The sequence below is a fragment of the Poeciliopsis prolifica genome, unplaced genomic scaffold, assembly GCF_027474105.1.
Source record: "Poeciliopsis prolifica strain line A6 unplaced genomic scaffold, Auburn_PproV2 SCAFFOLD006, whole genome shotgun sequence".
In the NCBI taxonomy this organism is placed as follows: domain Eukaryota; kingdom Metazoa; phylum Chordata; class Actinopteri; order Cyprinodontiformes; family Poeciliidae; genus Poeciliopsis; species Poeciliopsis prolifica.
In genome coordinates, this window is record NW_026562381.1 from 8,657,120 (window position 1) to 8,684,944 (window position 27,825).

Sequence of the window (27,825 nt, forward strand, 5' to 3'; positions counted from 1 at the left end):
TATTCAGGGATTTCTTAGTAAAGTTGGCTGACGGCAATGCAAACCACAATTTTTAAATTTTGTGCATGTTGGTAAGAAAGAGCAAATCCCTTGTGTGTGAAATGCACACACAGGGTTATTGGTTGTATCTTGACAAAATGTGAAAGTTAAAAGCATAAGGTGGTTATTAAAACAAAGCAACTGTGTGCTACAGTTTAACACAACATATTTCTGTAGCTTTACATATTTATTGTTGTATAGCATGTAGCAAGCAGAAATGAACAATAGACGTAATATTTAGAACCGGTTTCGGTTTAATTTTATACGGTTTAAATTTAGATGCCAGTGATTTATTTTGAAATTAAAACCGGAAGCTGCTTTTCAGCGTACTTTATTTGACACGAATATGACTTCAGAACAATGGAAATAGAGAGAGGAGAGGATTCACAGCATCTGAACCACAGACTAAACATAATATCACAATTCAGATGATTAAACAAAGACCCCAAAGTGAATGTAAGGATAGAAGCTACCAAGTTTCCAACAAATTGCTTGTTTAACATATATGACTTTTACTGCTCGCGACCACTAACTGCCATTTCAGACAGACCAATCAGGCTCGAGGATAAGAAAGCGCTGGCCAATCCGCAACGACAATCTGTTCGCGGCGAAATTACTGGCCAGCACAGTAGCGAGAAGAAAAAAGTTATATAAGATTAAGGTATTGTCATATAAATATATTTTTGTAACTTATTCACTTTTACGTCGTGTGTACTTATGAGTACGCGGTCGCAGTCCGCGTTGTGGTTTGTAATGTGTTTTTACAATACTTCTGTTAGCTATTAGCTCCGCTATTAGCTGAATTTTCTGTGGCTAGTTGTAAAAATATACTATATATCATTGGATGTTTGAGGCCGTAGAGGGTTAACCTGACAGTTTATATTGTATGCATTTTTTTCACTTTAAACGCGAAATATTTACTGATTTTGTTATCTCCGATCAATTTCCCGTTTTATATTTAAAAATACGCTATCCAGTGAATCACAATTCGTCGCATTCTCTTTTCAGCTAAAATGGAAACTGGAAGCTCAACTTTCGGCAGGTAAAGAATATAAATGCTTTTGGAAATTTTGATCATTGTTCTTAATAGAATCACCAGTTGTGTTTTATTCTGGTTGAGATGTGTCTTAATTCTCTTTTTGCTAGTCTTGAAGAGCTGGATCTTTCCTCAGAATTTGGTAGTAACCATGAACCTCAGACAAAAGCCAGAAAGCGAAATAAACAGTCACTTCCTGCACCCCAGGTGAATTTTGTAGTAATTAATTCCTAATTAAGTTTATCAGGGAATTGTTTCTACGGTTCCTGTCCTGTCTGGAAAAGTGAATTAGGGATGTCAAGTTTTTTTCCAGGTCTGGATAACTCTGGAAAAGTAAAATTAAATAGTATGGAAACATATTTGTACTTACTCTTTCTGTCCACCCATCAATCCATCATTATTTGGCCATCAAACCTTTCATTTTCTTACAATCTGGGTTGTTTGCATGTTTTGTATTCAAGCTCCAACCCCTAAAAATATGCCTGCCTTATGTCCTGTCAAGTTTTCTGTTTGAAAACTAGCAAAAACAAAAAAAAGAACAAAGAAAAAAAATTACTGAGAAAAAGTAGGTCTTTTCACATTGTGAAAATTGTTTAGGTTTCCTGTTTCAATTTTGATATTTTTAATTTACCCAATGGAGCTATCATTTTCAGTTGTTATTAAAGGTCAAAATTGTGGACTCCTGCTGTTGTAGATGCCTAGAATAGGACACAGTTGCTCCCAGTTGACAACATATTCTTAAATAATTCTCTTTCATGTAAAGCCACCAAAGAGACCCAGGCGTAATGCTGCATTGAGAGCGACATCTAGTACCAGTAGCAGCCCCATCCCGGTCCCTCCTGACCCCTCCCAGCAGCAACCATCACCGTCCCAAGGGACATCCAGAAAGCTGTCCTCTAGACGTGTGACGAGTGAGGAGAGCCAGGGGATCAGCGCGAAGGACATCTATGATGCTGTGTGCTCTGGAAAGAGTGCCATGGTGGTTAGTACGAGGTTGTGAGGAAGCAAAAAGCTCACTGAGGAGGGGGAAGGTAATGATACTGACTACAACATGAAGGGAGGGTGGTGCTAAAGGAGACATATGTAATGGAAAGTGAAACAAGCTGACAAAAAGAGAGGTGATTATGTGCTGTCACTGGCTGACTGATGTGGCCTTAAAGAATTGCCTTTGATAAGCAAAGAGGGAGGGAGAATCTCGTTTGGTCACAGAGTCAATGACTGACAACACTGACCATCCCCGCTATTGTTCTGCTATTGTCTGTTTGGGTTAAAGACTAACAGCTTAGATCCACATAACAAAAGAAAAGGAACTAAATTTGCATAGAACCCAAGTAAACAGTCTGATACATATATGTATAAAGTTACAGTTAAGTAAATAAATGTTACTGAGTGAATGAATCTGAAATCTATGCTGTTGTTGGAAATTAATTCTGTCTAATTTGATGCATGTGCGGCTTCCTGTCGATCCAAAGACGGTGGTGGAGGAGTGGTTGTGCAGCTACAAACAGAGCCGAGAGGAAGGCTTGCTGGTGCTCATCAACTTCATTGTTCAGTCCTGTGGATGCAAAGGTCAGAGGTTAAATGGGAGGCCAGGGAGATGCTTGTTTCCATGTTGGGGGATCACAGTTATAGATATTTTTTTCTCCATTTGCAGCTCAGGTTGTCATCTGTGGTATTGATCTCTGTAACGTTGACAAGATTAGATTTAAGCTAAGGGAACATGAAAATGAATGATCTAAAATGTATCTTCTAGTCAGATTTTATTTAGATTCTAATGTAGACCTTTTTGCTCAGGTGTGGTGAGCAGAGAGATGTATGAAAGTATGGAAAATGCCGAAATTATCAGCAAACTAACAAAGGAGTTCAATGAGGTAAGAAAGAAAACAAATGCTTGGTTTATGAGTTAGATTTTGGCTAAACATCAACAGTAAAACTGTTTATTAATCTTTGCAAGTGTTTTTTTTTCTCCCTTCTCTGTTGGAATTAGGTTTAGAAAATCTAGTCATCTCTCTGTCCCACGAGATTGGGATCCAAAAGATGGCGCACAGCATGTTAGGAAAAAGCTAATTACAGACTAATGTTGATAAATGAACTCATTAATTAGTTAATCATCACTGTTTTTGTCATTAGCAGAATAAACTACAGGCTCCATATTAATATACAAAGCAGATTGCAGAATATTAGATGTTTTATTCGTCTGCAGCTGATTGGTTTGTGGTTTATTCTCGTCTTTGGCCAGGATTCTGTGAACTACCCAGTGATCACCCCCGGCCCCCAGTTTAAGCGTTTCAAAGCTGGTTTGTGCGAGTTTGTTCGGGTCCTGGTCCACTCGTGTCGCAACAGTCTCGTTTACGACGAATTTCTCTTCCCTTCCCTGGTGGCTTTGCTCACCGGTTTGTCTGACTCCCAGGTCAGAGCCTTCAGACACACCAGTACTTTACTAGGTAAGCACACCAGTACATCACAGGTAAAGAAAAGTGGTACCTCACCTGATTCTTACTGTTTTGAATCCATATTCAGTGCCTTACATGTCACTAAACATTTTTACATTAACAAAGTAGCAGACTATAGTGAAGTGTAATTTGGTTTAAATATATATAATCCCCTTTAATTTGATTTGTCTTAATAAAATTCAGTGAAAATAACATAACCTTCAGATCTAGGCAGCCTCATAACTAAATCCATTTGGGAATTTTGGGCATTCACATGCTCTCCATCCACTCTTAATTGAGCTTGAGGTATTTTGTAGCAAAAAACTGGGTAAAAATTTCAAGATGTACCAACCCACCTGGGACTGCAGTGAGGATTCATTTTAAAAAACTTTGGGTGCTGAATACCAAATCTCACCTTTTACATCAATTTATGTCGGTCCATAAAAAAAATCTTATTAAGTAAATTGTTTTAAGTTGTCAAAATGTGAATGACTACAAGGTGTATGAATATTTTTTAGATATTATTTTTCTGTGTTCTGTTTTAGCCATGAAGCTGATGACAGGGTTAGTGGATGTGGCTGTGGCTGCATCGGTTCAGCTGCAGACCACACAGCGCCGATGCGACATTGAGAACAGCAAGAGTCCACATGACCAAGACTCGGGCCGACTGGAGGATCTGAAGACCGCCATCAGAGAGGTAAAACACTCAAACGCTGACTTAGCTAAGAAAATGACATTGTTAGATTGTGAAGACTTTGAAATCAGTAATGATTTGCCACAGAAGACATGTTCTGATATGGCTAATATTCTGTGCCATTGCACAGACTTATCTGCTTAATAAACTCAGCTTGTATGTAGCAAAATGAAATTGACCTGTGTGCCATTTTCATTGTTCCTCACAGAAGCTTCAAAAATGACACAAACTGATTACAATTTTTCAGAAATACTGTTTAATCTAACTGCACCACTGGGGTCATGTCATCAAATTAGACCGTAATCTGTTTGCTTTTCTAAAAGCTTTGAATATTTAACATTAATTTTAATATCATTGAAGAGATCAAGTTCATCACAGGATTTGCAGCAGAGTTCTGCTGACGTTCATATAAATGTGAATGCCTGACCAGTCAGAAGGAGGCTGCACTAGTTTAAGTTTTAGAGGAGCAAATCAAGAAGAAAACCTCTTCTCTTTGATTTATTTGTATTTCAAACATGAATAAAAGACAAAACTAGATATAAATTTGTCAATATTAACTATTGAGAACTTTTAATGTAGAGGAAAATGTGGCAACATTGTGAGTGTAATCTTACTGTAAAATGTGATGATGCTCTAGCTTTGAAATTCATGTCTTAAAGATAAATAATAATAAAAGGTAATTGCCTTTATAGTCTTTGTGTTAAACAAAATTTTCCAAACAGTTTCCCCCTATTAAAACAACTCAGATTTGTTGAAATGATAATCTGTGGCAACAACGCGTTCATTTTTGTCAGTGTTCATATCTGTTTTATGTTTTTGATGTAGCTGCAGGAGAACCGAGAGGAACTCTCATTTATGATGAACGCCATCTTCCGTGGTGTCTTTGTGCATCGCTACCGCGACCGGCTGGCAGACATTCGTGCAACATGTATTGAGGAGTTGGGACTTTGGCTGAAAACGGATCCTGATAACTTCCTCAATGACAGATGCCTGAAATATTTGGGATGGACGTTGCATGACAAGGTAAACACAGATGTGGTGAAACAGAAGGTGGAACATGGTTTTCTCTTCAATCCAGGAGCTTTTTTGATGATCAGGCATTGAAGACGTCTGTCTGGAGCTCCCTACTGGCCAAGAAGCAGAAGAAATAAAAAATATTTTGTTCAACTTTTGATTGCAGATAAGCAGAAACGACACAAGGCCGGGTCTTTGTTTCAAAGTAATCTCTATCCACACTCCAGTTACTTTTTCTTGGAGTTTTCTTTGGCAATGTTTCATCTATTCATCAAGATTTATTTTTTAGCCGATTTTGTGAGAATCATGTATAAAAAGAGAAACAGCCTTTCAGAACAGGCTTCCCTGAGTGTGTGCGCAGGATGCAGAAAAGCATGTTACTGTACTTTTGTTTTCCATTTTTCTGCAGCAAAGTCCAGTGCGTCTGCAGTGTGTGCGTGCCCTGCAGGGTCTGTACCAGGAGAAGGAGTTCATTGGCCGCCTGGAGCTTTTCACCAACAGATTTAAAGTGAGCCATCCCTCTGGATTGGACTCGTGCTTCATTTAATGCTTGTTTTCTTCCACCGTTCTTCCGCCCCCAGTCTACATCTGTCTTTTCTGTCTGCTTCTTTTCTCAACATCTGTCTCCCATCTATTGTTTGTGTCTTTTGTTTTGTCTCTACTTTGTTGCCTGTCTGTGTTTCTCCACCCATTTTTTGGTGCCTTCGCTCTGTATTTTAATGCCTATTCATTTTTTTTGTCTTTGCACCACTTCTGTTTGTTGGTATGGTCCCATCCTTTGTCTGGGCTTGTGCCTGGTTGTGTTAATTGCTGCCAATTACCCATAGATAATAAGCCCTTCTCAAATACATGAAAACCCTCTTAAGCCACATGTGCTGCTGCAGATAAATGGTCTTTTTTTCTGTCATGGCTTACATCCTATTCAGCGAGTAAGCGTGTGTGTGTGGGTGCATTTATGCATATTATTTATCAGTTTGTTTGATTGCTAGCACGGTTGTACGTTTATCTCTGTGTGTGTGGGGTGTGTGTGTGTGTGTGTGTGTGTATTGTGGTGCATAACTGAATTTCTGTGTGCTCAGGAAAGGATTCTCAGCATGGTGCTGGACAAAGACCCAGACGTGGCAGTGGAAGTGGTCAATCTGTTGCTGATGATCCAACAGTGAGGGCTTTCTCTATCTCTGAGGGTTTCTTTGTTGATGTGACGCAGGAATATTTTTAGCAGATTTAAAAAAAAAAAAAGACAGAAGATGCCAGCTTCATTTAAATTGTTTTAGGTCTTAATTCTGATCTTCAATAAAAATTACAATGATCAGATTTTTACAAAGGATTTATATATATATATATATATATATGTATATATATATACATACCACCTTATAATCCATAACAACTAAATAATTTATCAGAATCTGATAAATTATGTCCAGGAACTACACAATCAGGTTTCTAGGTGCATACAGGGGGAGTTGCTATCAAATGTCCTCTTAAAAACAAAACTCTTAACAGTCATAGCAAGATTTCTAACATTTCTAAAAATGTGTGATAGATTATTTAAGTAATAAAAAAGATAAGCACCTTTTAGGTTTATAGTTGTTGCCTTTATTTTATGTACAGTCCCTCACGAAAATAGAATAGAAATAGCCTTTATTGTTGCACAATGAGGAAATTCAGGTGTAATATCAGTGAAGTGACAGGTGTTTGAGTCACACGGAGATAAAAATATAAAATATGCACACACAAAAAATAGGGATGTGAACATGGGCTGGTGTTTACATGAACTTAGAATGCAGATTGCTGAATCTGAATAGCACAAAGGAGGGTTGGACTCTTGGCTGCTTCTGTGATTAGTCATCTTGTCCAGCTCAGATGGACAGTTGTGTTTTGGTATCTTCAAGTTTGGGATGATTAAACGATTCTTTGTGGGATGTTTTTGAGGTTTTGAATCTATTTTGGACTCCAACCCTGCTTGAAACTTTTCCACAGTTTAATTTCTAACCTTTCTAATGTGTCCCTATTTAGTAATTTGTCAACTTCTGCTGGGAGTTTCTTGCACTGCTTTATAATAAATGAATAAATAAATGGAGATAAAATTAAAAGCATATGTTATACTTGAAAAAAAGTAAGTTACCACTTACTTCCACTTTATAAATATGAACCATTTTACATTATGCTATCACATAGAGTATGTCAAAGTTTGACATTCTGACATGTAAATACTTTTCCAAGGTCAGGTTTTTATTTTAAGAGTTTAGACTTATCTTGCATTGTACATTTTGAATGATTTTTTTTGACTGATTAATTAAATGGTTTGGAATTGACTGTGTTGCCTGTTTATTTTGACACTTGCAGCAGCACAGAAGACGACTTGATGGAGGAGGAATCCGGCCACATCTATCCCCTGGTTTACGCTTTGCACCGTGGCCTGGCGTCTGCAGCCGGAGCCTTCCTCTGCCACAAGTACGTTCCATTTCGTAAGAATCATCAACTCCTGCTTATCCACAGTATCAGTAGTTCCTCTTTTTTAAGCAGCTTATTTTTGAATGAGTTCTTTATTTTCCTCTCAGTAAATACAATTTACTAGTTTGTTTATGTGTGACAGGCTGAAACGTGTGATTACTACTCAAAGCCAGGATGATAATGATAAAAGCAACAATGCAGCGTTTTTTCAAATACTCATCTCCTTCTACATCCAGAGTGAGGTAGCCATTTTGATTTTGTGATCTTTGAATTTCTGTCTCCTGCTTCTCCTGAACTGATGTTCTCAAGGTGTTTTTTAAATTCCTTTTTTCCCCTCATACATTCCACATTTTATTATTTTTGTAATTGAAGTCACAATGTTGCATTTTAAAACATTGAAGCGGTTTAATCTGAATTGTTTATGCAACAGTTTCATGAGCATGGTGCATACCTGGTGGACAGTCTGTGGTCTGTGGCTGGCTCTGAGCTTAGAGACTGGGACACCATGACGGCTTTACTGCTGCAGGATTCTGGTGAGGCGTGTTAAGGATGTGATTGACTCAAGCTGTATGTGTAAAGTTGCATTTAACTCCATGCATATTTTCTACTTTGATTTCCCATTCTTTTTTTTTATAGTTGCCGATAATATCTGTTCTGGGAGGTAATTACTTTTCATCTCCTTGTCTTTGCCTTCTTGTTGCCAGGTCTGATGTATGAGGAGGAGGGGGCGCTCCTGGAGATCATGATATGTGCCATCAGACAGGCAGCTGAGGCAACACCACCAGCTGGGAGAAGTCAGGGCAAAAAGGTGTGAATAAATGTTTGCAATAACTTTATTATTTTGTTTTCACAATCTAGTTTTGAAGCTAACTAAAATTGTAGATGTTTTCCACACTGTGTTAACTCATTTTGTTAAACACAAACAGAAATCGTGGTTACATTTTGTCTCCTTTGAACTTTTTGACACATATCAGATCCTGAGCATGAAGTTGAAGAAGATTCAGGAGCAAGACAGGACTCGCATTACCACACATTTCATCCCTGTACTCCCACAGCTGCTTTCCAAGGTGCACAGCTGAACACATTTATGATACTTTATTTTTATATACCCTAATAGAACATTGTTTTGATGTGAAACTTTAATTGGCCTGTAGTACTCAGCTGATGCAGAGAAGACGAGCCTTCTCCTCAGAGCTCCTCTTTACTTTGATCTGGACATGTACAGCAGCACTCAGTGGCTTGAAAAGGTAAGAAAGAAAAATGACCTCACCAGATTTGTGAAGCCATAGAAGTTAGTGTTTTATTTTCTTGATCCATCCTTGTTTCTCTCAGCATCTGGACCTGCTGCTGTCCCAGATTTGCACCATTATGAAGAAGCATACGGACGCTGCTGTGCTGCAGGCTTGCGCCCTGCTGGTCAGCACCCTCTGCTCAGAGAGCCACACCTTCTCCTCCCGTGCACACCTGGTTTTCAGTCAGTTAATGGACGAGCTGACTGAATGCTTCAACTCCTACCTGAGCGACTTACTGCAGGTTCGAGAATCTCTGAGAAGCCCGCATTCCATGAGATACAGCTTTATAAGCACCTCTATGTTTTGAAAAAGTGACAATAATTAACAAGAGCAGACTGGCTCTTATTTCCTCTTTCAGCCTTTCAGTCGGTGTGTTTTATTACTTAGGGTGCAGCAGATGAGGATGGAGTGTACAATGCAGCTTCAGCCTTGAAAAGGATTGCTGCCTTGTGCAGGTGAGCTCGTATAATAGGTAAGCTTTGTACTGAGGATGCTTTTCATTAGAGATGCGTTTGACTCTAAGCTTTGTGTGTTTTCAGTGCCAAGGACCCGACTAGATGGGAGCTGTTTGATTCCTGCATGGAGTTGCTGAAAAATAGGATAGAATCCTTGGATTTTGACACTGAGGTTAAAAGATACATTTTATGTGATAATATAAAGGTCGTTCAAGTTTATTAGAATTTTACCTCATGAGAATAATGAGAGTAAGGCAGTGTAATGAGATGTCAGATATGGCATGAATGTCATAGTTTCACTGCCCTACAATTGAAGTTAGCTAGAATAATAATAAACGTGACTATTGATTTTTCCTCTGTGTTCCATTTGAGACATGTTCTTTCAAGTCTGAAGTTGCAGGAAGTATTTTTTTAATTTAAACAAGTATAAACAGAAGTTATTTTCAACTTGTTTCTGTGTGATTTCAGCTCTTGGTGGCGGCTCTGAAGTGTGCAGCTTTTCACCTCATGTGGGCAAAATTGAATGCAGTCAACCTGAATCCCGCTGAGGTGCTTGTTTCTATTTTTAAATAGAATGTACACTGATTTAAGTCCAGCATTTTTCCTTTAACAAGCAGCCTTTATTCTGGCAGTATATGCCTTAATGTAAGCCAAATAACATGGTGCAGATTACATCACAGCTGGTTTCAGTCTGTTAGTGGAGATCTTTGCTGTTCTGTTAGTGGAGATCTTTGCTGTTTGTAGAGCCATTATGTATCAAACAATTCATCAGATATTTTGCCAGCAAGAAAATTATGCAAAAAATCTTTAAAAGTCTGAAATCACAATATCATTTTATATACCCTGACTGTGCATTAATTCATTCATTATCGCAGAATTCGACTCGTGTTTCATCTCTAAATCTTCACTTCTTATCGCTCTTGTTAAAAACAAAAGCATTCAATATTATTCACCTTAGTTAATTGTCCAAACTAACGTTTTCCGATATTGCTCAAATATGAAAGTTTTTCTCACTTGAAATACTTCCTCAAAAATATGAATTATTAATTACCGGTAATTGTTACTCACAAGCAAATATCTTTGAATTACTGCCTCCTACTTTGACTTTCCTAATGCAGAAGATGGAGTCCAGTGACAGAGACGTCTATGTTTAACAATTATTTCACTGTTTAATTGTATTATTTTATATTTACAGTTTTTCTCTCTGTTATACCTCTATTTCTCAACTTTTTTCCCAGGGTAACTTAAAGCATCTTAGAAAAGAGGTGCGTGCATTTTGCAGAATCTGCCAGTCTTGTTTGTCTCTGGACCAGACTGAGATAAGGGATCAGGTAAAAGCTTGATAAAAATGAGCATCATCATTTGTGCTGACAACATAGCCAGAAAATACAGTTAAAACACTTCAACTTTAATAGAAATTGCCAATAAAAGGTATTAACGATTGAATCACAATTAGCTAACCATTTGAATCTAAATCAACGACCAGTCCACTGATATTAGAGTGTTTGTGGATCTTGAATTTTACTTGGGTAAAAGGTCAATTTTCTGTTTATCTTCCCGTTCCTAGGCATTTGAGCTGCTGTGTGACCTGCTGCTGCTGTATGGAGCGGTTTCTGTCCGCGGTGAGCCTGTCCTCCGAGAGCTGGTTCACCTGCCGTCCGACTCTCTGCGTGCTGAGTTGGCATCTTTTCTCCTGGACTACGTCTTCAACGACAGCGAAAATATCGAACTTGATGGTACTTTTATACCAACTTGTACCACAGTGCCTGCTCGGTCCTGTGACGGTTCCAGCAGCAGTTTAAGTGTAAAAGAAGACTTATTTTCTCAGACGAGCCTTTGCACATTTATCACTTTTTCATGTTTCTTTCTGAGAATGTTTCATCATATTCCTCCCAACACCAGCAGATTATAGTGTGGAATATATTTATGTGCTGTTTGCTTCTGCCTTCTAAGCATCTGAATCCTCTAATCAGAAAAATAGCCTCACATGATCTTATATTTTATGCCTTATTTTTCAATTTTGTCTAACCTTTCTCTCGTATTTTTAGATGAAGGTTTGGAAAAGAAGGTGGCTCTTCTTCAGAAGAAACGCAATCAGCTTGGTGGCTACTGTAAGCTGGTCCTCTACGGCGTCCTGGACCTGTCTGCTGCCACCAATGTCTTCAAGCACTACAACAAGGTGGAGTAATAATCTTTATTATTTGTGCTCAGTTCGGCTGAATGCTTTCCCTTCTTAGTCCTGAATCATTCTTGGATGAATTAGCTAGATTTGGAAAGGCTACTAAAACTAATTAATATCGAAGAGGATGTGTTGAAACTGGAGGAAGGTGATAAAATTTGTTTTGGAACAAGCAAGGTGCAGAAGATGAGTCATGGAGAACAGCGGCTAAAACAAGCATCCATGACGTGAACGGAGTGGTGTATTTGCACCGTCAGACACTTACAATTAAAGCACATTGACATTTTGTCATATCTGGTTTCTTACAGTATTTTATAGATTTCGGAGACATCATAAAGGAGACGGTGAGCAAGAGCAAGCTCATCAACCCCATACAGAGCGCCAAGACCGTGTGCCTCAGCCTGCAGCAGGTGTGCGCCTCATTTCACTGCTATATAGTGTGTGGCAGCATGTGAAAGAAAGAAAAAAGTCAAACAAAGATTATGTGTGATGAAAGATGTGCACACTGTACTGATTTATGAATAATACTGATTAGGAAACTAACAGCAGTTGATACTGAACATGTAGTATTGTTTCTATTACAGAAAATGTATTTTCTTCACAGACTAATATCAATACGTTGATGTATGAAAATGTGGTCGAAATGTGAGTTTAAATGACTAAGATAATAAAAAATTGTCAACATTTACTAATCCAACTTGTTCCTCAGGAGAAGTAATTAAGTCTCTTCAAAACAAAATTCAAACCTCTTGTTTAGTAGAATTACAGCCAATTTTTTGAATCACACTCGGTATTCAGCCAAACTGGAAGTCGGCGCTCCGTGTCTGTGTATTCCTGCAGACACATTAAAGGTTTCACTATAGAGCATGTTTATGTAAAGTCATGTATGTGTGTGCTCAGCTGTTCTCTGAGATGCTTACGGAGAGCCATGACCAGCGGGATTTCACCGAGATTAGAGATTTGGCTCGAAAGCTGGCCTTGAGCTTTGGCGTCGATCTGCATCGTTCTCGCAAACAACTGGTGGCCCTGCATGTGTTAGTAACACATTTCTCTAACATGCACTATTTCTCTTAGCTTTATAATCCTCTAGAATAGAATAGAATAGAATAGAATAGAATAGAATAGAATAGAATAGCATTTATTGTCATTGAACAGGATTCAACGAAATTTCTATTGCAACTCCCGTGCAAAAAGTCAAAAAATACAATATTAAATAAACAAATACACAATAATAATAATATATACAACTAAAACAGATTTCAACATGTTAACTTTAATATTTAAACTATTTTAAGTGTGATATCCTATGGAGTAGTTTTTATGGAGTTGCTTTTTGGTTTGTGCAACAATCTCTAAAATGTTTTTCTTGTCAGGGACGGAATCCATTTTGCGTTTCGTGTGCTGCAAGAAGGAGAGGAGTGTCCGAATGTGGCGTTCCTAGAAATCCTCAGCGAGTTCAGCTTCAAGTTGCTTCCACAAGACCGCGCCCAGCTGTGAGAACCCCAAAGGACAACTCATCTGCATTCATACAAACTTAATCACTCTCACATCTAACAGAGTCTGTCTGTGTATTATTCTATGCAATTAATTGTGAGTTTCAGCAATTTGAAATTTTGCCTGGGCTGATTCAGTTCACTGTTCAAAAGCGTTTTGTTTTATTCAGCCATCCTGCTGAGAACAGTTTTTATATTAGGAACAACAGGTGAATTTATGCAGTGTGTCTGGACAGCATGGATTGTAAAACAAGGTTTTATTGATCTAAAAAGGCTAAATGTCATTTGACCCTGAGTCTGACATTTAACTTCTTCACCAGAGTGATGTTTTCAGAGTGACCTGGTAGTTGTCAGGAATGATGCATCCACTTAAATTTATTTATTTTTTGTTTTTTTTACCAGCTTTTCTCTAGTCGGGATGGGTAAAGCTGAAATGTCTACTTATAAGGCAATAACAAAATAAAACCCTTTTTTCTCACCGTAACTCCACCGTTCCAGGGATGCCTCCATTGTATCAGGTTTAGTTTTACTGCTCCTCTTGTTTCTCTTTAAACTGCAGTCTTCTCGAAATCACATCAGACATTCAACAAAGAGTCTCCTGGTCTTTGTCCATGAATCCTGTCGCTCTTTCATTGCCTCCCAGAGCCCAGTTTCTAAAATCTGAGTGTCCCAGTGCTGCCCTCTCCTGGCCGTCAGTTGAACTGTATCGCCGTTCTTTGGAGTCTCGCAACTCAAAGTACAAAGATCCAGACGAAGGAGGCACACCTGTGACCAAACGCAAAAGGATAACGGCTCAGGGTGACACTGACTTATTTTTTTAACAGTATTAAAAGAGCAAACGTTTTTAGAATAAAGTAGTCGTAAAATGCTTGTTGGTAGACTCTTTGACTTGTCGTTTGTCTTGTTCAGCGTCTAGCACCTCCAGAGGTTCACTGTTGGAGAGCAGCAGCATCCAGAGCCACCTTCACACTCCGGCCCTCACTTCGACTGTCCTGAAACAGAGAACCAAACGGCCAGGTGCCAAGAAGCCCACAGCTTTAGTGTCGGACAGTGGGAGCATCCTCACTGAGCTGGAGTCAGAGGATGAGTTCTCTTATGGGTGAGTTGGATTTTTATTATCACAACATCTGCAGCGTTCACCACGTCTCTGTCAGACTGCTGAGAGTTACAATTGGATGTCTGCCAAAAGCAGCAATTTGGTTTCAGTAAATGACTACCAGGCTTTTTCCCGACCAACAGCAGGCCAGTCTGCGTTCCTTTCTAATTTAATAATAATGTTTCCAGGCAAAAAGGAAAGTGGATATTGAAATAAACCAAGAATATAAAAATTAAGTTACAAATTCCAGTTGTTTTTTTTGTTGTTGTTGCTCCTGCAGGTCCAACATGCGAAAGGTGAAGCCAACCAAACGTGGAAAAGCTTCTTCTGTGCAGACGTCGACGCATCAAGAAGATCTGAATTCTCACCTCAGTTTGTAAGGCTGATGTTTATTTTTGAAAATTCTGCTTTTAGCCTTGGAAAAATAATGTCTCCTGTTATTGTTACCCAGGCTTTCACTGATTGAGGATGACGTTTCAAAAAGGGCTGGGAGCGACATTTCAGAGGAGGAGGAGCCAGAGATAGAAGATTACGAAAGTGACAGAGGATCTGAATTCACACTGGTAAAAACATCAATGTTTTGTAAATAAGTAAAACTTATGTTCTTGTGTGTATCTCTAAGGGTGTTTTTGCACCTGAAATCTGGTGCACTGTGTTAGATTGGAGTCCAAAACTAACATTTGCTACATTTTCAGCTGGTGCAGCTCGCTTTTACAGAGCCAGTGTGTCAAACTATCAATAAATCCTTCAAAAGTGGCATAACTTGTTTTTGCTACTTTAGTTTGTGGAGGTGGAGAAAAGGGCATGCACCTCAAAATTTCACCCAGACTCAGTGACGCTGGTTGCCTGGAAATCAAAAAGAAGCAGCACATGTTTTCAAGCTGCAGTGTGAACAAAGAGTAAAGCTTTCTGCTAAAGAAAAACCCTTATATTAACTGATGCAGAGGAGGAGTGGAAGTGGCGATGAGCAATATTATTGTAATTTCGCAAGAGTTGAGGTGCTTTCAGCTCTTGGGTCTAAATAAATGAAGAGCAGCTTCAGATGCCTGTGGCACTTCTCTTAAAATACAGAATAAAAAAACTTCAGCCAACAGAAATCAGATCTATCTTTACAGACAGAGCTGTGCTAAACCTAATATTATTATGACTTGGTCACAGGATTGGATTCTTTGCAGAATGTGTCGAATACTGTTTGCTTGTAAATGAGGAGAATCTGCATCTGATAACTTATTTTTTCCCCCTCTAGCCATCAACGCGTCACACCTCGGCCAGCATCCTGGATGAGCTCTTTGACTGAGAGCTCAGCATTTCTGCATGTTCTGAGTTTGCACCTATCATTTCTGTGGGAAAAAAAACATACATTTTCCAAAATGTGTTAATCAAAAGTTTGTTTCTGATTACTATTTTCAAAATGTAGAAAAAGTTCAAACTACATTTTTAGTTAGATCACTGTCTGCCAACAGTAAGCTAAAAGTTTTCACCTATTTTGTGTTACTGCCTCTTCTTTGTTCAGCAACTGTGTTAAATAAAATATAATTAATGTTACAGACTTGTGCTGAATGTTTCTGAAAAATTGCTAGACAGGTGACGCAAATGTAGTTCCAAACATTATTTTTTTTAAAAGTCACTGCTGTTCTTTTTTTTTTTTTCTTTTGTCCAACATTGAACATAGTTTTGTATTCAACTGAGGACAGTTCAATTAAATTGTCCAAACGTTGTTGAATTCACCTAAATTAACCCCACATTTTTGTTGTTTTAGTTTAGATGTAAAAAAAAATAAGGATACAGTTTGTTTTATTAACTGTATTTTGGCAAAAATCATAGATGAATGCAAAAGAAAAGTATGAATTTCTTGAGTTCAGGCTATATTTCCTATAAAAATATAACTGTTTTCAAGAGTAGTTGTCCTACTGGAAGCATATTTGTGTATCAAATCCTATTATCACATTTCGCGCCTGTTCCTGTGGTCATGTGACACTCCACCTTCTACAACTTTCGCGCCATTGCTAGAGCCCGCCTCCTCCCGCCGAAAGACGCGACGCGATTGGCTGCTGTGGATGTCAGAGTGGCGCCAGTTCTTGCACAGCGACCGGGGGAGAAGTGCTGGCTGCATGTGAATGATTTCAGGGCTGTGGTGTTAGAAAAGCAGTCAAATTAACACATAAAACTGCACTTTTACTCGGTTATAACTGAAGGGTATTGGAGTCTCATTTCACTTGACGCTCAGCGCTACAAGACATGGCTCGAAAGGATTATGAGGCAGAGAAAGGTAAATATGTGCAAATCTTACAGCAACAAGTTGGCCCATGATGACTAACTCCTTAAAAGATGCTTAAAAATGTGAAATAAATATATAACTACGTGAGTTGGAAAGATACTGTTTCAATTAGTTCGAGGTGTAAACATTTTGAAATAACGTTTATAGCAGAGTTCTTATCAAATACTGTTGGATTGTATAAATGTATATAAATCTGGTTTTATACCAGGCGCAGTAAGAGAATGTTTTTTTTTTCCCATAAACTTTTCAGGGCTTTTTTTCCCCCCAGCGCTGTTGTAAGTAAGCATTAAGCATTGTCTGTAAGCTTGTGACTGCTCGGTGACCCGGATGGATCCTTAAACAAAGGAGCAGGCGCCACTGAGCAGCCACATGTCCGACTATAACTACGTTTTCAACGGAATTTAGTCCTACAATAGTCCGTGTTATTTGGGGAATTCTTTCATGGTTTTGTCCGAAAACGCACATTCTGTGTGAGGGCGCTTGGATACAAGCGATGTAACGTTTGTGAATCAAACACACGCGTTGACTTTTTAACTTTACAAATAGGAAGGTTTTAAATCTGCGAGTCAACAGGCTTATGATTTATAAGTGACGCTAAACATGATGTTCGGGGATTTTTTTAGGAGCCCACGGCACGTTTTCCTGAACAAACATTGATAAGTGGATGTTTTCCCTGTTTGGCTAACCATTGAGCTAGCTCCAGCGCTGATGCTCAATGAGCCATTTTGTATTTAGCGCTGCGTTTGCTGACGGCTCGATTTGAATCAGCTGCTGAGTTTAACGCCGACTTTCCATGCTGTATAAGGTCTGGTCATGGTTGTGTTTAGCTTCGGAAATATTGTGAGTTTTTTTTTGTTGTTGTTGTTGTTCTTTTTTTCTTTGTGTGTGTGAAACGAAACGCACAACCTTTTCTTTGCTAAACCTCAAAAATCGACTCTGAAGTTGACGTTCGACTCTTCCGGTTTTGCACAACTTTAAAGGGCTATTTCACAGTTTTCACGTAGCCTGAACTCTGGTCAGCTCAAGTTTCACATCTCAAAAGCTAACAGTGGTCAATCCTGGACTGAGTTTTTATATATAACTAGCAGTTTCTTCATAGATTATGAAAACATTGACACATCACATTGGTCAGCTTACTAGTGATGTGTGAGGAAAGGTGGTTCAAATATCCATTTACTTAACAATTGCATACTGGTTTATTTCTCTTAGAAGTTGAGTGTTTAAAATGCTCCAGGAAATGGTTTTATTATGGTAGTGGTCTATTTTGCCAGCTGACCCTTATGATATATAAGATTGTCTGATCAAATCAAAACTCACTGGGATGTTGGATAGTGATTTATTTGAGTCACATAACATTTCCTTTACATTGGATCATGAGAGGATTATAAAAAGGTACTTAAACTCACCAGCTATATAATCAACTACAAAACCTGCTCAAATGAATTGATATCCCATCAAGTCTGCTGCTTTCCATAGCCAAAATTGTGAAATGACCATCATAAAGTGAATCACCTGAAATGGCTTTCTGAAAACACAAAAGGACTAAAGATGCTGCTAACTTTAGTTTTTTGCTAATGATAATTGGCCTGGAAGACAATTTGTTTTATTTATGACTTTGGCAATAGAAATTGTTATTTTGGTCCACCTTTAATCCAAGCAAACTTACTGATTCTTTAAAGATGCTTTTTTTTTTTTTTTTTTTTTTTTTTGCACGTGAAACCGTGAATTTATGTGACAAAGAAACTAATTTTAGACTTAATTATATTTATATATATTCGCTTTATATTTAAATTACCTTATTAAACTCTTAATCAATATTGACCATCTGAGGGAAACCCAACATAGACCAAATAATGCAATACAAATTTTCAATCAGTTGCTTTATGAAATAAAACAGGAAAAAGCCAATTTTATTTTTAAATTGACCTGTTTTGTTAAATGGGATCCATCTTCAAAATTACAACTGCTAGGTGAGTCATATCTGGAGGAATTATTCTAAACAAATTAAACATATTAAAATCTGGTTCACCAGTGTAGAGTCTTTTAGTTTAGGTTTACCGAGGCTAAAGGTTTAGATTTTGAACTACAACTGATCACGCAACCCAAAAATAGTGGAATAGCCCTGTTATTACTGACTTCAGTAATAACAACTACCTAGTTAGTAATTCAGTTTAAGCTTCGACTTAAATTAATAGCCTGGAGACTTCCCTGGGTGCTTAACCCCAAAAGTGCATGAGTCGTCAAGTGCCTGAATTAAGCAGCAACATCTCACTGCAGTAACGCAAGTTAAACTTTAAGCCAACGACCAAAAAGCTGCGGCATAAAATATTAAATCAGCGCCTCCTCGCCGTTTGTTGTAACAGCGGCGCGGTTCTGCTTCTGGGTACAACCCGCAGCTAACCTCGGCTAACATCAGAAGATGGCTGGCCGAGGTCTGGAAACAACAAGAGGGACTGTTTTTATGTGCGGAGGAATCGCGGAGGGATACCCCAGTGACGGGGCACAAAAGCCATGTGCTGCTTTGTTTACAATAACATCCTCGAACATGGAAATTAACCAGCAGCGCAGCGAATTTTCTCCCGCGGCGTCAAAGTAAGTGGAGTATATTCAAGTGCTTTTCTAATGGGAGTTTAGTTCCTCCTGACGCGGAAATGAATATTGTTTTTAGTTGTGGCTCTTTTGAGGAGTGAGGGGATATTTCCTAAAGAAAAAAGGGACGCCGAACTGAGCGTGCTTGTTGTTGTATTTACCTTCTCGCCCTGGAGCGATTTGCTGCGCAGCGCCAGTTTATTTCACTCTGAAACTGTGATAGGAGATTCATCCAGGTGAAATATGCTTCATACTGAGCTCCAGCGGCAGTTTATGCTGTACTGTAGCAATAGTGACTCATCGAGATTACAGGATGCCATGTTACTCAACAAAAGGGGGGGTCGGTGCAGGACAACAAATTAGCTCCCAGCATGTAGGCCCTCTGCTGTTGTTGGGAATCAAGTATTTCTCCTGTTTTCAACTCAAAACATCTGCATTTTTCTGTGACTTTAAGTAACACTCAGTTGAAAAGGTCTTTCTTTGCAGGATGTGGTGGATTTTTTTGGTAAATAAATTAAAGCTTGTGTGTGATGTTTTGCAGAGAAGTGCAAAAGGTTCCTGCAGGAGTTTTACACAGAGGATGACAATGGGAAGAAGGTGTTTAAATATGGAGCACAGCTGGTGAGTATAGTGTTGTATACAGAATATAAACCTAATTTTTGTGCATTTCTCAAATTAAATTGTCCTGGACTTTGTTCCCATTATATTTCTTTTTCTTCAGTTTCTAAACCAAAGTCTTCCAATTTTCAGATGAAGTATTTAACCCATAATTAAAAACAATATATATAAAAGGTGAAACACAAACCAAAAGATCACCTGAAAAATATGTATTATTCTATTGGGAAAATTATGATATGTTTTAATTACCAAGTCGGTGTTCTAATAAAACACTTAAAGGAGCAAATTCCATTAAATGTATTTTTTTTTTTAGCTCTGTTAGACATTTTAGTAACGGTTTGCTTCCAACTTGCTAATTTTGAGCAGCTGCGGCTTTTAATTTATTTTTTATTCAGTGTAAAAGATTAAATGACGTTGTTGTTTGGAGGCCCTGAGAAAATTAAGAATCCCTTATCTCTTTTATTCTTTTTTTATTTTTCTTATATAATCAAGTTTTTTTTTTAAACAAAGAAATTGCATCAGTTGTGTTTTTTTGTTATTGTGAGGAGTTTGTCAACTACAATTTTCCTGGACTATTTCACAGTTTAAAGTCTAGTGTGATGTAAATACTAATTCCCTTTTTTGTTTTGTTTACATCACAATCTCAGCGTAGCATGAATGCAGGGGAGGTTGAATGCAGCTCCCTTTCGGCTATGAAGTTGGAATTTCCTTGCAATTGTCTGCTAATATTGGGTTATTTTTAATTCAACAGTTTTTATCAAATTAAAACGGGAACAATATTTAACAACTCGGTGCAAGACAGAAACAGCATGTTAGGGTGGACAAGCTGCTTACATTTTGTCTGAGGAGGTCTGGTTCTGTTGGAGGTGGTGATGAGGGTTTAAAAAGTGGGTGTAACTGTGTTTGACTCATCTAATTGCTTGTCTGCTCAGGTGGCTTTGGCCCACCGGGAGCAGGTGTCTCTCTTCATTGAGATGGACGATGTGGCAGAGGAAGACCCGGAGCTGGTGGAGAGCGTCTGCGAGAACGCCAAGCGCTACACGGCATTGTTTGCAGACGCCGTCCACGAGCTGCTGCCAGAATACAAAGAACGAGATGTATGCAGTTTTTAAGAAAAATACTTACTAAATAAAAGCCTTGCCTTGCAAATTGATAGTGGATGTTGTTGTTTTTTTCTGCATGTATGTAGGTGGTGGCCAAAGACTCTCTGGATGTTTATATTGAGCACAGGTTGATAATGGAACAAAGAGGTCGGGACCCTGCTGACACCAGAGACCCCCGTAACCAGTACCCACCTGAGCTCATGAGGAGATTGTAAGTAGGACCACATTAGGATTTATTTTATATTTGGAGCTCTTCCTCTTCTCATAAACTATGATCTTTTTTCTATAGTGAGCTCTACTTTAAAGCTCCCAGCACATCTAAGCCCAAGGTGGTGCGTGATATTCGGGCTGACAGCATCGGCCACCTGGTCGCAGTTCGAGGGATTGTGACCCGGGCTACCGAGGTGAAGCCAATGATGGCCGTGGCGACGTACACGTGTGACCAGTGTGGTGCTGAAACTTACCAACCAGTAAGATTTGATTTATTGCTCCTAACACCAAAATGTAGCAGCAACGTTATCACAAAACTGCCCCTATAATGACTTCTTTGTGTTCATCAGATCCAGTCTCCCTCCTTCATGCCCCTCATCATGTGTCCCAGCCAAGAGTGCGTCACCAACAAGTCTGGAGGTCGGCTTTACCTGCAGACCAGAGGCTCCAAATTCATCAAATTCCAGGAACTGCGTATTCAGGAGCATGTAAGGAATTTCAGAAAGTTGATTAGATTTGGTGAAAAAAATAAAATAAAATAAATGGCAGCAGATATTTTAAAACCTGGAAAAAAGGATCTGAAATTATGCATTGATTGAGACAAGTGTATAAAAGTTTCAGTCAATTGTTTCGCATACAATCATCAAAACTTAGTTTTATATTTTTAACATAACAAAATGTCAGTAATTTGTCTTAAACATAATTTTTCAAACTTTTGCACTTTAATTACCTATTGACCCCTTTATTTATAGGTTGGTACTCCATGTATAATTGCAAGTGAAATTTCAACACTGTAGTTTATATTATATTATTTATTTATACATATCTTTGTAATAAAATGTATTTTGGTTGAACACTGAGTCTAGATGTACGCCACAGGCAACCTTCAATAAATCACACGGTATTAAATACTGTTATCTGTTAGTATTTTTGTAATTTACTCAAGAATGTGATTTTGTGAGTGCAATCTTTTCACCAGTAGCATCAAATCAGAGTCAAATAATTCCACAACCAACCCAAATTGTTGCTTCAATTCCTGCCATTTATTCCTGTTATGGTGGAGCTGTTAGAGGAAACTGTATTCTTCCTGAACAGGATTTGGTCTTTAAATAAAACCTCTTCAGTAAAATCTTCGTCTTACGAAAGAGGAGATTGCTCCATAATTGAATGTGTCACAGCATCACCAAAAAGTGATTTTGTGCTGTCTGATGTCCTACAGAGTGACCAGGTTCCTGTTGGTAATATCCCCAGAAGCATGACGGTGTACGCCCGCGGTGAAAACACGCGTCTTGCTCAGCCTGGAGACCATGTGGCCATCACAGGGATCTTTCTCCCTCTCCTGCGTACAGGATACACCCAGGCTGTGCAGGTAAAACTAGTGGTGAAATCACTTCAGTTTGTCTTCACGCATATGCATTTTTATTAAATATGTCCCAAAATGGCCGCTGTAGGGACTTCTGTCAGAAACCTACCTTGAGGCTCACAGCATCACGCTCATGAACAAAACGGAAGACGACGAGCTCGGTAACGAAGAGCTGACCGACGAGGAGCTTCGCAGCATCACAGGTTGGGATCTGGTCACCTGGTGCAACATTTGTTCCTGTCCCTGTAACTAAAGCACCTGTTTTGTGTTTCAGAGGAAGGATTTTATGAAAAGCTCGCCGGCTCAATTGCGCCGGAGATTTACGGGCACGAAGACGTGAAGAAGGCTCTGCTCCTCCTGCTGGTTGGAGGAGTGGAACAAGCTCCAAAAGGCATGAAAATCAGAGGTGAGCAGAAATCAGACCACTCAGAAGGAATGCTGTTTGAATCTCATATAGTTTTGCGCTTCAGTTCTCCCCATAAAAAGTCATAATAATGGCACCATTGTTGTTGTGTTTGACTCATTTCCCCTGAAGGCAACATAAATATCTGCCTGATGGGCGATCCAGGAGTCGCCAAGTCCCAGCTGCTGTCCTACATCGACCGATTGGCTCCTAGAAGTAAGTCCCATCTCCTGTTTAATATTTTATCTACTGAGAAATTTTCTCTCTGTTAAGGCTTTCATGGTAAAATATTAACTTTCCATGTGGCGTAGAGCCTGTTCCTGCTAATCTTCTACCACTAATCAACAGGCACAGACCAAGATTCTCATGGTAAAACCTTTAGTGAATGTAAAACATTAGATTACATTTTATATGATGAAATAACGTTATAGTTGCCTGATATTTTTTCTTTTTCACATATATAGATATATATATATATATAAAGTAATCTAAAAAAATCAAATGCAGCCCTATGCTGTATTTATGTTAAGTCAAGTAGAAATGTTTGAGTTTTTCACATGTTGAAAAGTATTTTTTTAGCTGCAGATGCAACTTTTGCTTCAAGTGATCAAGCATTTACTAAAGGAATGCTGTTAATGCAGTTTGGCAAATAAAATGTTTATTTTATTATTTAGAAAGTAACTTGAATTGTTTGCATCTTTTAATATATTTCTAATATTGTAAAAAAAAAAAATAGGTTGAACTAGTTAAATGTAAAATCTTCAAACTGATTATTAAAATGATCTTTAGTTGGAGCTCTATATGGTTTCTAAGTTTTATTTAGTTAATTCTGCCCAGATTTAGTTCCAGTTTTGTCTGTTACTTCATTGCTGCTTCTTCTGGTTTTCAGGTCAGTATACGACGGGTCGGGGGTCGTCTGGTGTCGGTTTGACCGCCGCCGTCATGAAGGACCCTCTGACTGGTGAAATGACTCTGGAGGGCGGCGCCTTGGTGCTTGCTGACCTGGGCGTCTGCTGCATTGATGAGTTTGACAAGATGGCCGACGCCGACCGCACGGCCATCCATGAGGTCATGGAGCAGCAGACCATCTCCATCGCTAAGGTACTACTGACTCTAACCAAACTTCAATCTGAAGATGAAACCGGCCTCGTTTCTAGCAGCTGCTCGTCTCTCCAGGCCGGCATCATGACCTCCCTGAACGCCCGCTGCTCTATCCTGGCCGCCGCTAACCCCGCCTACGGCCGCTACAACCCGCGGAAGAGCATCGAGCAGAACATTCAGCTGCCGGCGGCGCTGCTGTCGCGTTTCGATCTGCTGTGGCTCATCCAGGACAAACCGGACGCCGACGCCGACCTGCGGCTGGCGCAGCATATCACATACGTCCACCAGCACTCCCGCCAGCCGCCGACTCACTTCACCCCCATCGACATGAAACTCATGAGGTGAGCAAAAACAAGTATGGGTAAGACCCCCATCTGATCCAGGCATTAGTAAGAAGTTAAAAGTGATTATTATTCCTCTCAGACGCTACATCGCTCTGTGTAAGAAGCGTCAGCCGGTCGTGCCGGAGGTGCTGGCGGATTACATCACCGCCGCTTACGTAGAAATGAGGAAAGAGGCTCGGGTCAGCAAAGATACCACCTTCACCTCGGCTCGTACCCTCCTCTCCATCCTGCGCCTGTCCACTGCACTGGTGAGGATTACCATCACTTATTAAAAACCTTCTGCACCATCCAACACTCGCGTTGCATCAGAAAGTCAGTTTCTCACGTCTGTTGTTTGTTAAATGTTCAGTCTGGAGGGATTTGTGCTCATCGACGGCCCAGTGTGTGATAAAGTGCTTACAGTGCAGGTAGTGATGATTACCTGGTCTACTGCAGTGTGAGCACTTCTTTCCCACGCCGGACCGACTCTTCAGAGGGTTTTTGTTTCCTAAAGAATTCCTAAAGTCTCCTTAATAGGATTTCATTTAAAGCATGAGTGGGGTAGGAAGGTCTTGAGTCTCAACATTTCCCCCTTTTTTAATAGTATTGCTGCTTCTTCTGGTTTAGATTACAATTTTGTTGTTTCTAAATGATACTAAAACATTAAATAAGTTTGGGATATACATTTTAAAGCATTAGTTGGATAATCTTGTAAATCCTTTCTTTTGTATTCAACATTCCCTCAAATTCCAAACTTAAAGCAACCTTTTAATTTTTTAAAACCTTTAAAAATGTAAAGTTCATAAATCAGAGAACAAAAAACATTAAGTGTCTAAATTCATCCAAAAAAGGTGCCAAAAAATTTGTTTAGAACTAAATTTTTAACACTGCTAAAACACAAGACAACTTTGTTTATTTTCATAATTTATGGAATAAAACCATACCAGGTTTAATGTTTTGCAATCAAATGTGTAGACTGTTCCTGAATAGATATGGAAAAGTTTTAGGAAAGGTAAAGAATCTCTGTTCATTTAACTATAATGTTTGTACATAAACTTCCACCTGGTCTTGCTTCCGTCTGCCTCTGGTTGTCAAAAGTGCTGTTTGTGCAGGTAGCATTTATCCTCCTACTGCAAAACCAGCACTTCAGGTAAACAGGTGGGCAAGTAGCCACTAGGGGGCAGACTGCCGCCACACATCAGCTTGATTTAGTAAGTTTTGGTGACTTGTACTGATATTTTATTCCTTCAACGCAGGTTTCTCCCAGCCTAGTTCTGGTCAGCTTTGCAGGGTGGGCAGTCAGCCTGTGTTCAATCAGAGCAGCTGTGCAAACCCATGCAAAACTGACCATGGCCTGGACAGCCGTCATAACCCACCCTCCACATGGAGTCTACAGATGTTTATATCGCTTTGTCTGTTTTGGATTTTGTTCCCCACCTGTGGAGAGACTAGCTGGTTTTGAGAGGCGGAGACTTGGGCAATTGCCGGCCTTTCCAGAGGGCATTGCACTTGTCTCGGTCTGACAGTGCCGGCATAGCGCAGCCCACACGGACCTGGACTCTTATTCATATTTTGAAAGGTTTTGTTTATTTATTTATTTTTCTAACTCGCTTGCACTTCCCCGCTCTTCAGGCTCGACTTCGGATGATGGACGCTGTGGAGAAGGAGGACGTCAACGAAGCGATGAGGCTGATGGAGATGTCAAAGGATTCTCTACAAGCCGACAAGTCCGGCACCACCAGGTTGGTGTTGCATCACGTCGCCATGTTGGGGATTACTGAGGTGCAGGAGGCGGGGGACGTATGCTGACCCACAATCCTCTTTTATGGGCTGCTTCTGTTTTGATCAAAGTAGCTGTTTGTTCTGGCGGAAGCTGTAAAACCTCTCTGGGTTTTTATGGCTCTTCATGGAGAGACGGGCTTTTCAAGCAACGTGTTCACTTTTTACATGTTTGCATCGCCGTCAGGGTTTGAATTCTTTGAAAACATAAAACTTGACTCTTTTTAAACTTGGACCAAATTAGGAAACTTTTAGTGACGCTCTGGTTTCCTGTGTAGACCAGAAAAGATGCAGATTATTCTTTTATTTTTTATAATTTCTTAAGACTGGATAAAAAATTGGAACATTTCATTTGGAAAAAATCTGTTTTTGCTCATTTAAAAATGAAGTGCTGTACTAATATTTTTAATCTGTCAATTTTTTTTTCTAATTTAGAAATTTCATCCAAAAAATACATTTTATCAAGTTTAACGTTCAAATATGATTCATGTGAAATAGACTTTCCATATCTCACCAGTTACGAGTACTAAACTTTGATTTTAATATCTACACACTTAAATGTGATTTTTAAAAATTCAATTACATGAAATTGATATGACCGTCTACAGACTTGTTTCCAGACCAGTTATTCAAAGGGAAAAAGTAGTAGTAGTAAAATTCAAACATCACAGTTCATTTCCAGCGGTATTGTTTTTGTTTCTCTTCAGTGACGTCTGGATGTTTTCCATTCTGCTACTTGTGCATGTTGCCTGCGATTCGCTTCAGATCTTCAGAACGTTAAAACTTCCTGTTTTAACGTTCTGAAAGACGCTTTACAGCTTCTTTGTCCTTTGCAAAGCAGTTTTTTTCTAACTTATTAAAAAAAACACTTAAATTCAACAGTTTGGAGCTTTAATTGCTTTCAGATTATTTTCCACATTATATCCTGGTTTAAAATGAGTTTTCAACGTCTTTCTAACCTCTGAACCCTCTCTCTCTCTCTTTCTCTCTCTCTCTCTCTCCGTAGGACCCAGCGTCCGGCAGACATCATCTTCTCGCTGGTGCGTGAGCTCGCCACAGAGGGCGCTGTGGGCCGCGGCGGCGTGGTCCGCATGGCCGAAGCGGAGCAGCGCTGCATCTCTCGTGGCTTCACTCCTGATCAGTTCCAGGAGGCGCTGGAGGAGTACGAGGAGCTGAACGTGTGGCAGATCAACCAGGCCCGCACCAGGATCACCTTCGTCTGATCCACAGGCTCCGACCCGCTCTCTCTTCCTTCTTCCTGCATTTTGTAACACAAGTCAGGCAGAACATGGACTTTCGCTTATGCCTGTCTGTTTTCAAATAATTTGTGCTCTTGAGGCCCCATTGCTAATGTTTCAGAAACCTATGAAACTGCTTGTAAATATGTATGTCAGAACATAGGATAGTGTTGTATGTGCAGTTGGCAGAAGCATCTAGTTCACATTGAGAATTTCTGTATATTTTATATATTGTAATGCAAATAAATGTTGTCCCCTGTATTTGAGGAGAGTTATAATAAATGCTTCAATATTCTGCCTCATGTTTACTTTGACTTTGTTATGCACATGGAAAGTAAACTATTAATACCTGGTTCTGTTCAGTTAAACCAGGCAGCAAAACCAACTTGAAAACATGCAACTAGTACTTATTGTCAACCTCACCAAGTTTTTTGAAAAATCGTTTGCAATTAAATTGTCACAATACATTCTTGGTTTCTTCTTGAAGAAATTGTCTTCCAAAAGAATTCATACATTTTGTACATTTTTGCATGATGAGCAGAAACTGAAAATTATGGTGGGAAATAAAAAATTCCATTTAAAAAAAAGATGCTTTTAAAATAATTCTCTGTTGATGCAACTTTGTAATTACAG

At 39.2% G+C, this 27,825-nt stretch overlaps 2 protein-coding genes across 4 annotated transcripts; both read left to right on the plus strand.

Annotated features, from left to right (window-relative positions):
- The first annotated feature begins 439 nt into the window (after positions 1-439).
- Positions 440-15,732, plus strand: LOC129360686 (cohesin subunit SA-1). Of its 2 annotated transcripts, XM_055031035.1 has the most exons (33): positions 440-495; positions 584-700; positions 1,048-1,081; positions 1,186-1,282; positions 1,839-2,057; positions 2,548-2,644; positions 2,870-2,946; positions 3,315-3,519; positions 4,053-4,204; positions 5,027-5,224; positions 5,625-5,723; positions 6,295-6,374; positions 7,565-7,672; positions 7,815-7,914; positions 8,103-8,205; positions 8,377-8,480; positions 8,647-8,739; positions 8,827-8,919; positions 9,005-9,205; positions 9,352-9,419; positions 9,504-9,591; positions 9,888-9,968; positions 10,658-10,750; positions 10,987-11,155; positions 11,468-11,598; positions 11,907-12,008; positions 12,499-12,632; positions 12,972-13,091; positions 13,735-13,889; positions 14,001-14,190; positions 14,468-14,563; positions 14,639-14,750; positions 15,434-15,732. In XM_055031035.1, exons 3-33 carry the CDS (start codon positions 1,053-1,055, stop codon positions 15,482-15,484), a joined length of 3,645 nt encoding a protein of 1,214 aa, XP_054887010.1. In that variant the 5' UTR covers positions 440-495; positions 584-700; positions 1,048-1,052; the 3' UTR covers positions 15,485-15,732. The 2 variants fall into 2 exon arrangements, with proteins under 2 accessions (XP_054887010.1, XP_054887009.1); XM_055031034.1 differs by having other exon boundaries at positions 479-700.
- A 531-nt stretch (positions 15,733-16,263) lies between these two features.
- mcm7 (minichromosome maintenance complex component 7) lies at positions 16,264-27,659 on the plus strand. 2 transcript variants are annotated; one of them, XM_055031149.1, is made up of 15 exons: positions 16,264-16,456; positions 19,596-19,675; positions 20,605-20,769; positions 20,862-20,986; positions 21,065-21,245; positions 21,336-21,473; positions 22,205-22,354; positions 22,437-22,551; positions 22,623-22,754; positions 22,884-22,967; positions 23,641-23,852; positions 23,928-24,193; positions 24,276-24,444; positions 25,808-25,917; positions 26,961-27,659. In XM_055031149.1, the coding sequence occupies exons 1-15, from the start codon at positions 16,426-16,428 to the stop codon at positions 27,175-27,177; spliced, it is 2,175 nt and encodes a 724-aa protein (XP_054887124.1). In that variant the 5' UTR covers positions 16,264-16,425; the 3' UTR covers positions 27,178-27,659. The 2 variants fall into 2 exon arrangements, with proteins under 2 accessions (XP_054887124.1, XP_054887125.1); XM_055031150.1 differs by lacking the exon at positions 16,264-16,456 and adding an exon at positions 18,689-19,057.
- The last annotated feature ends 166 nt before the right edge of the window (positions 27,660-27,825 follow it).

Bases quoted from the DNA above. Each gene is read 5' to 3' on its own strand.
- LOC129360686 (XM_055031035.1), top strand. From the start codon at position 1,053: ATGGAAACTGGAAGCTCAACTTTCGGCAG. The intron at 2,645-2,869 runs GTCAGAGGTTAA...CTTTTTGCTCAG, and splicing joins TCAGTCCTGTGGATGCAAAG to GTGTGGTGAGCAGAGAGATG. The intron at 9,206-9,351 runs GTTCGAGAATCT...TTTATTACTTAG, and splicing joins ACCTGAGCGACTTACTGCAG to GGTGCAGCAGATGAGGATGG.
- mcm7 (XM_055031149.1), top strand. From the start codon at position 16,426: ATGGCTCGAAAGGATTATGAGGCAGAGAAAG. The intron at 22,968-23,640 runs GTAAGTCCCATC...TCTGGTTTTCAG, and splicing joins CGACCGATTGGCTCCTAGAA to GTCAGTATACGACGGGTCGG. The intron at 24,194-24,275 runs GTGAGCAAAAAC...TATTCCTCTCAG, and splicing joins ATCGACATGAAACTCATGAG to ACGCTACATCGCTCTGTGTA.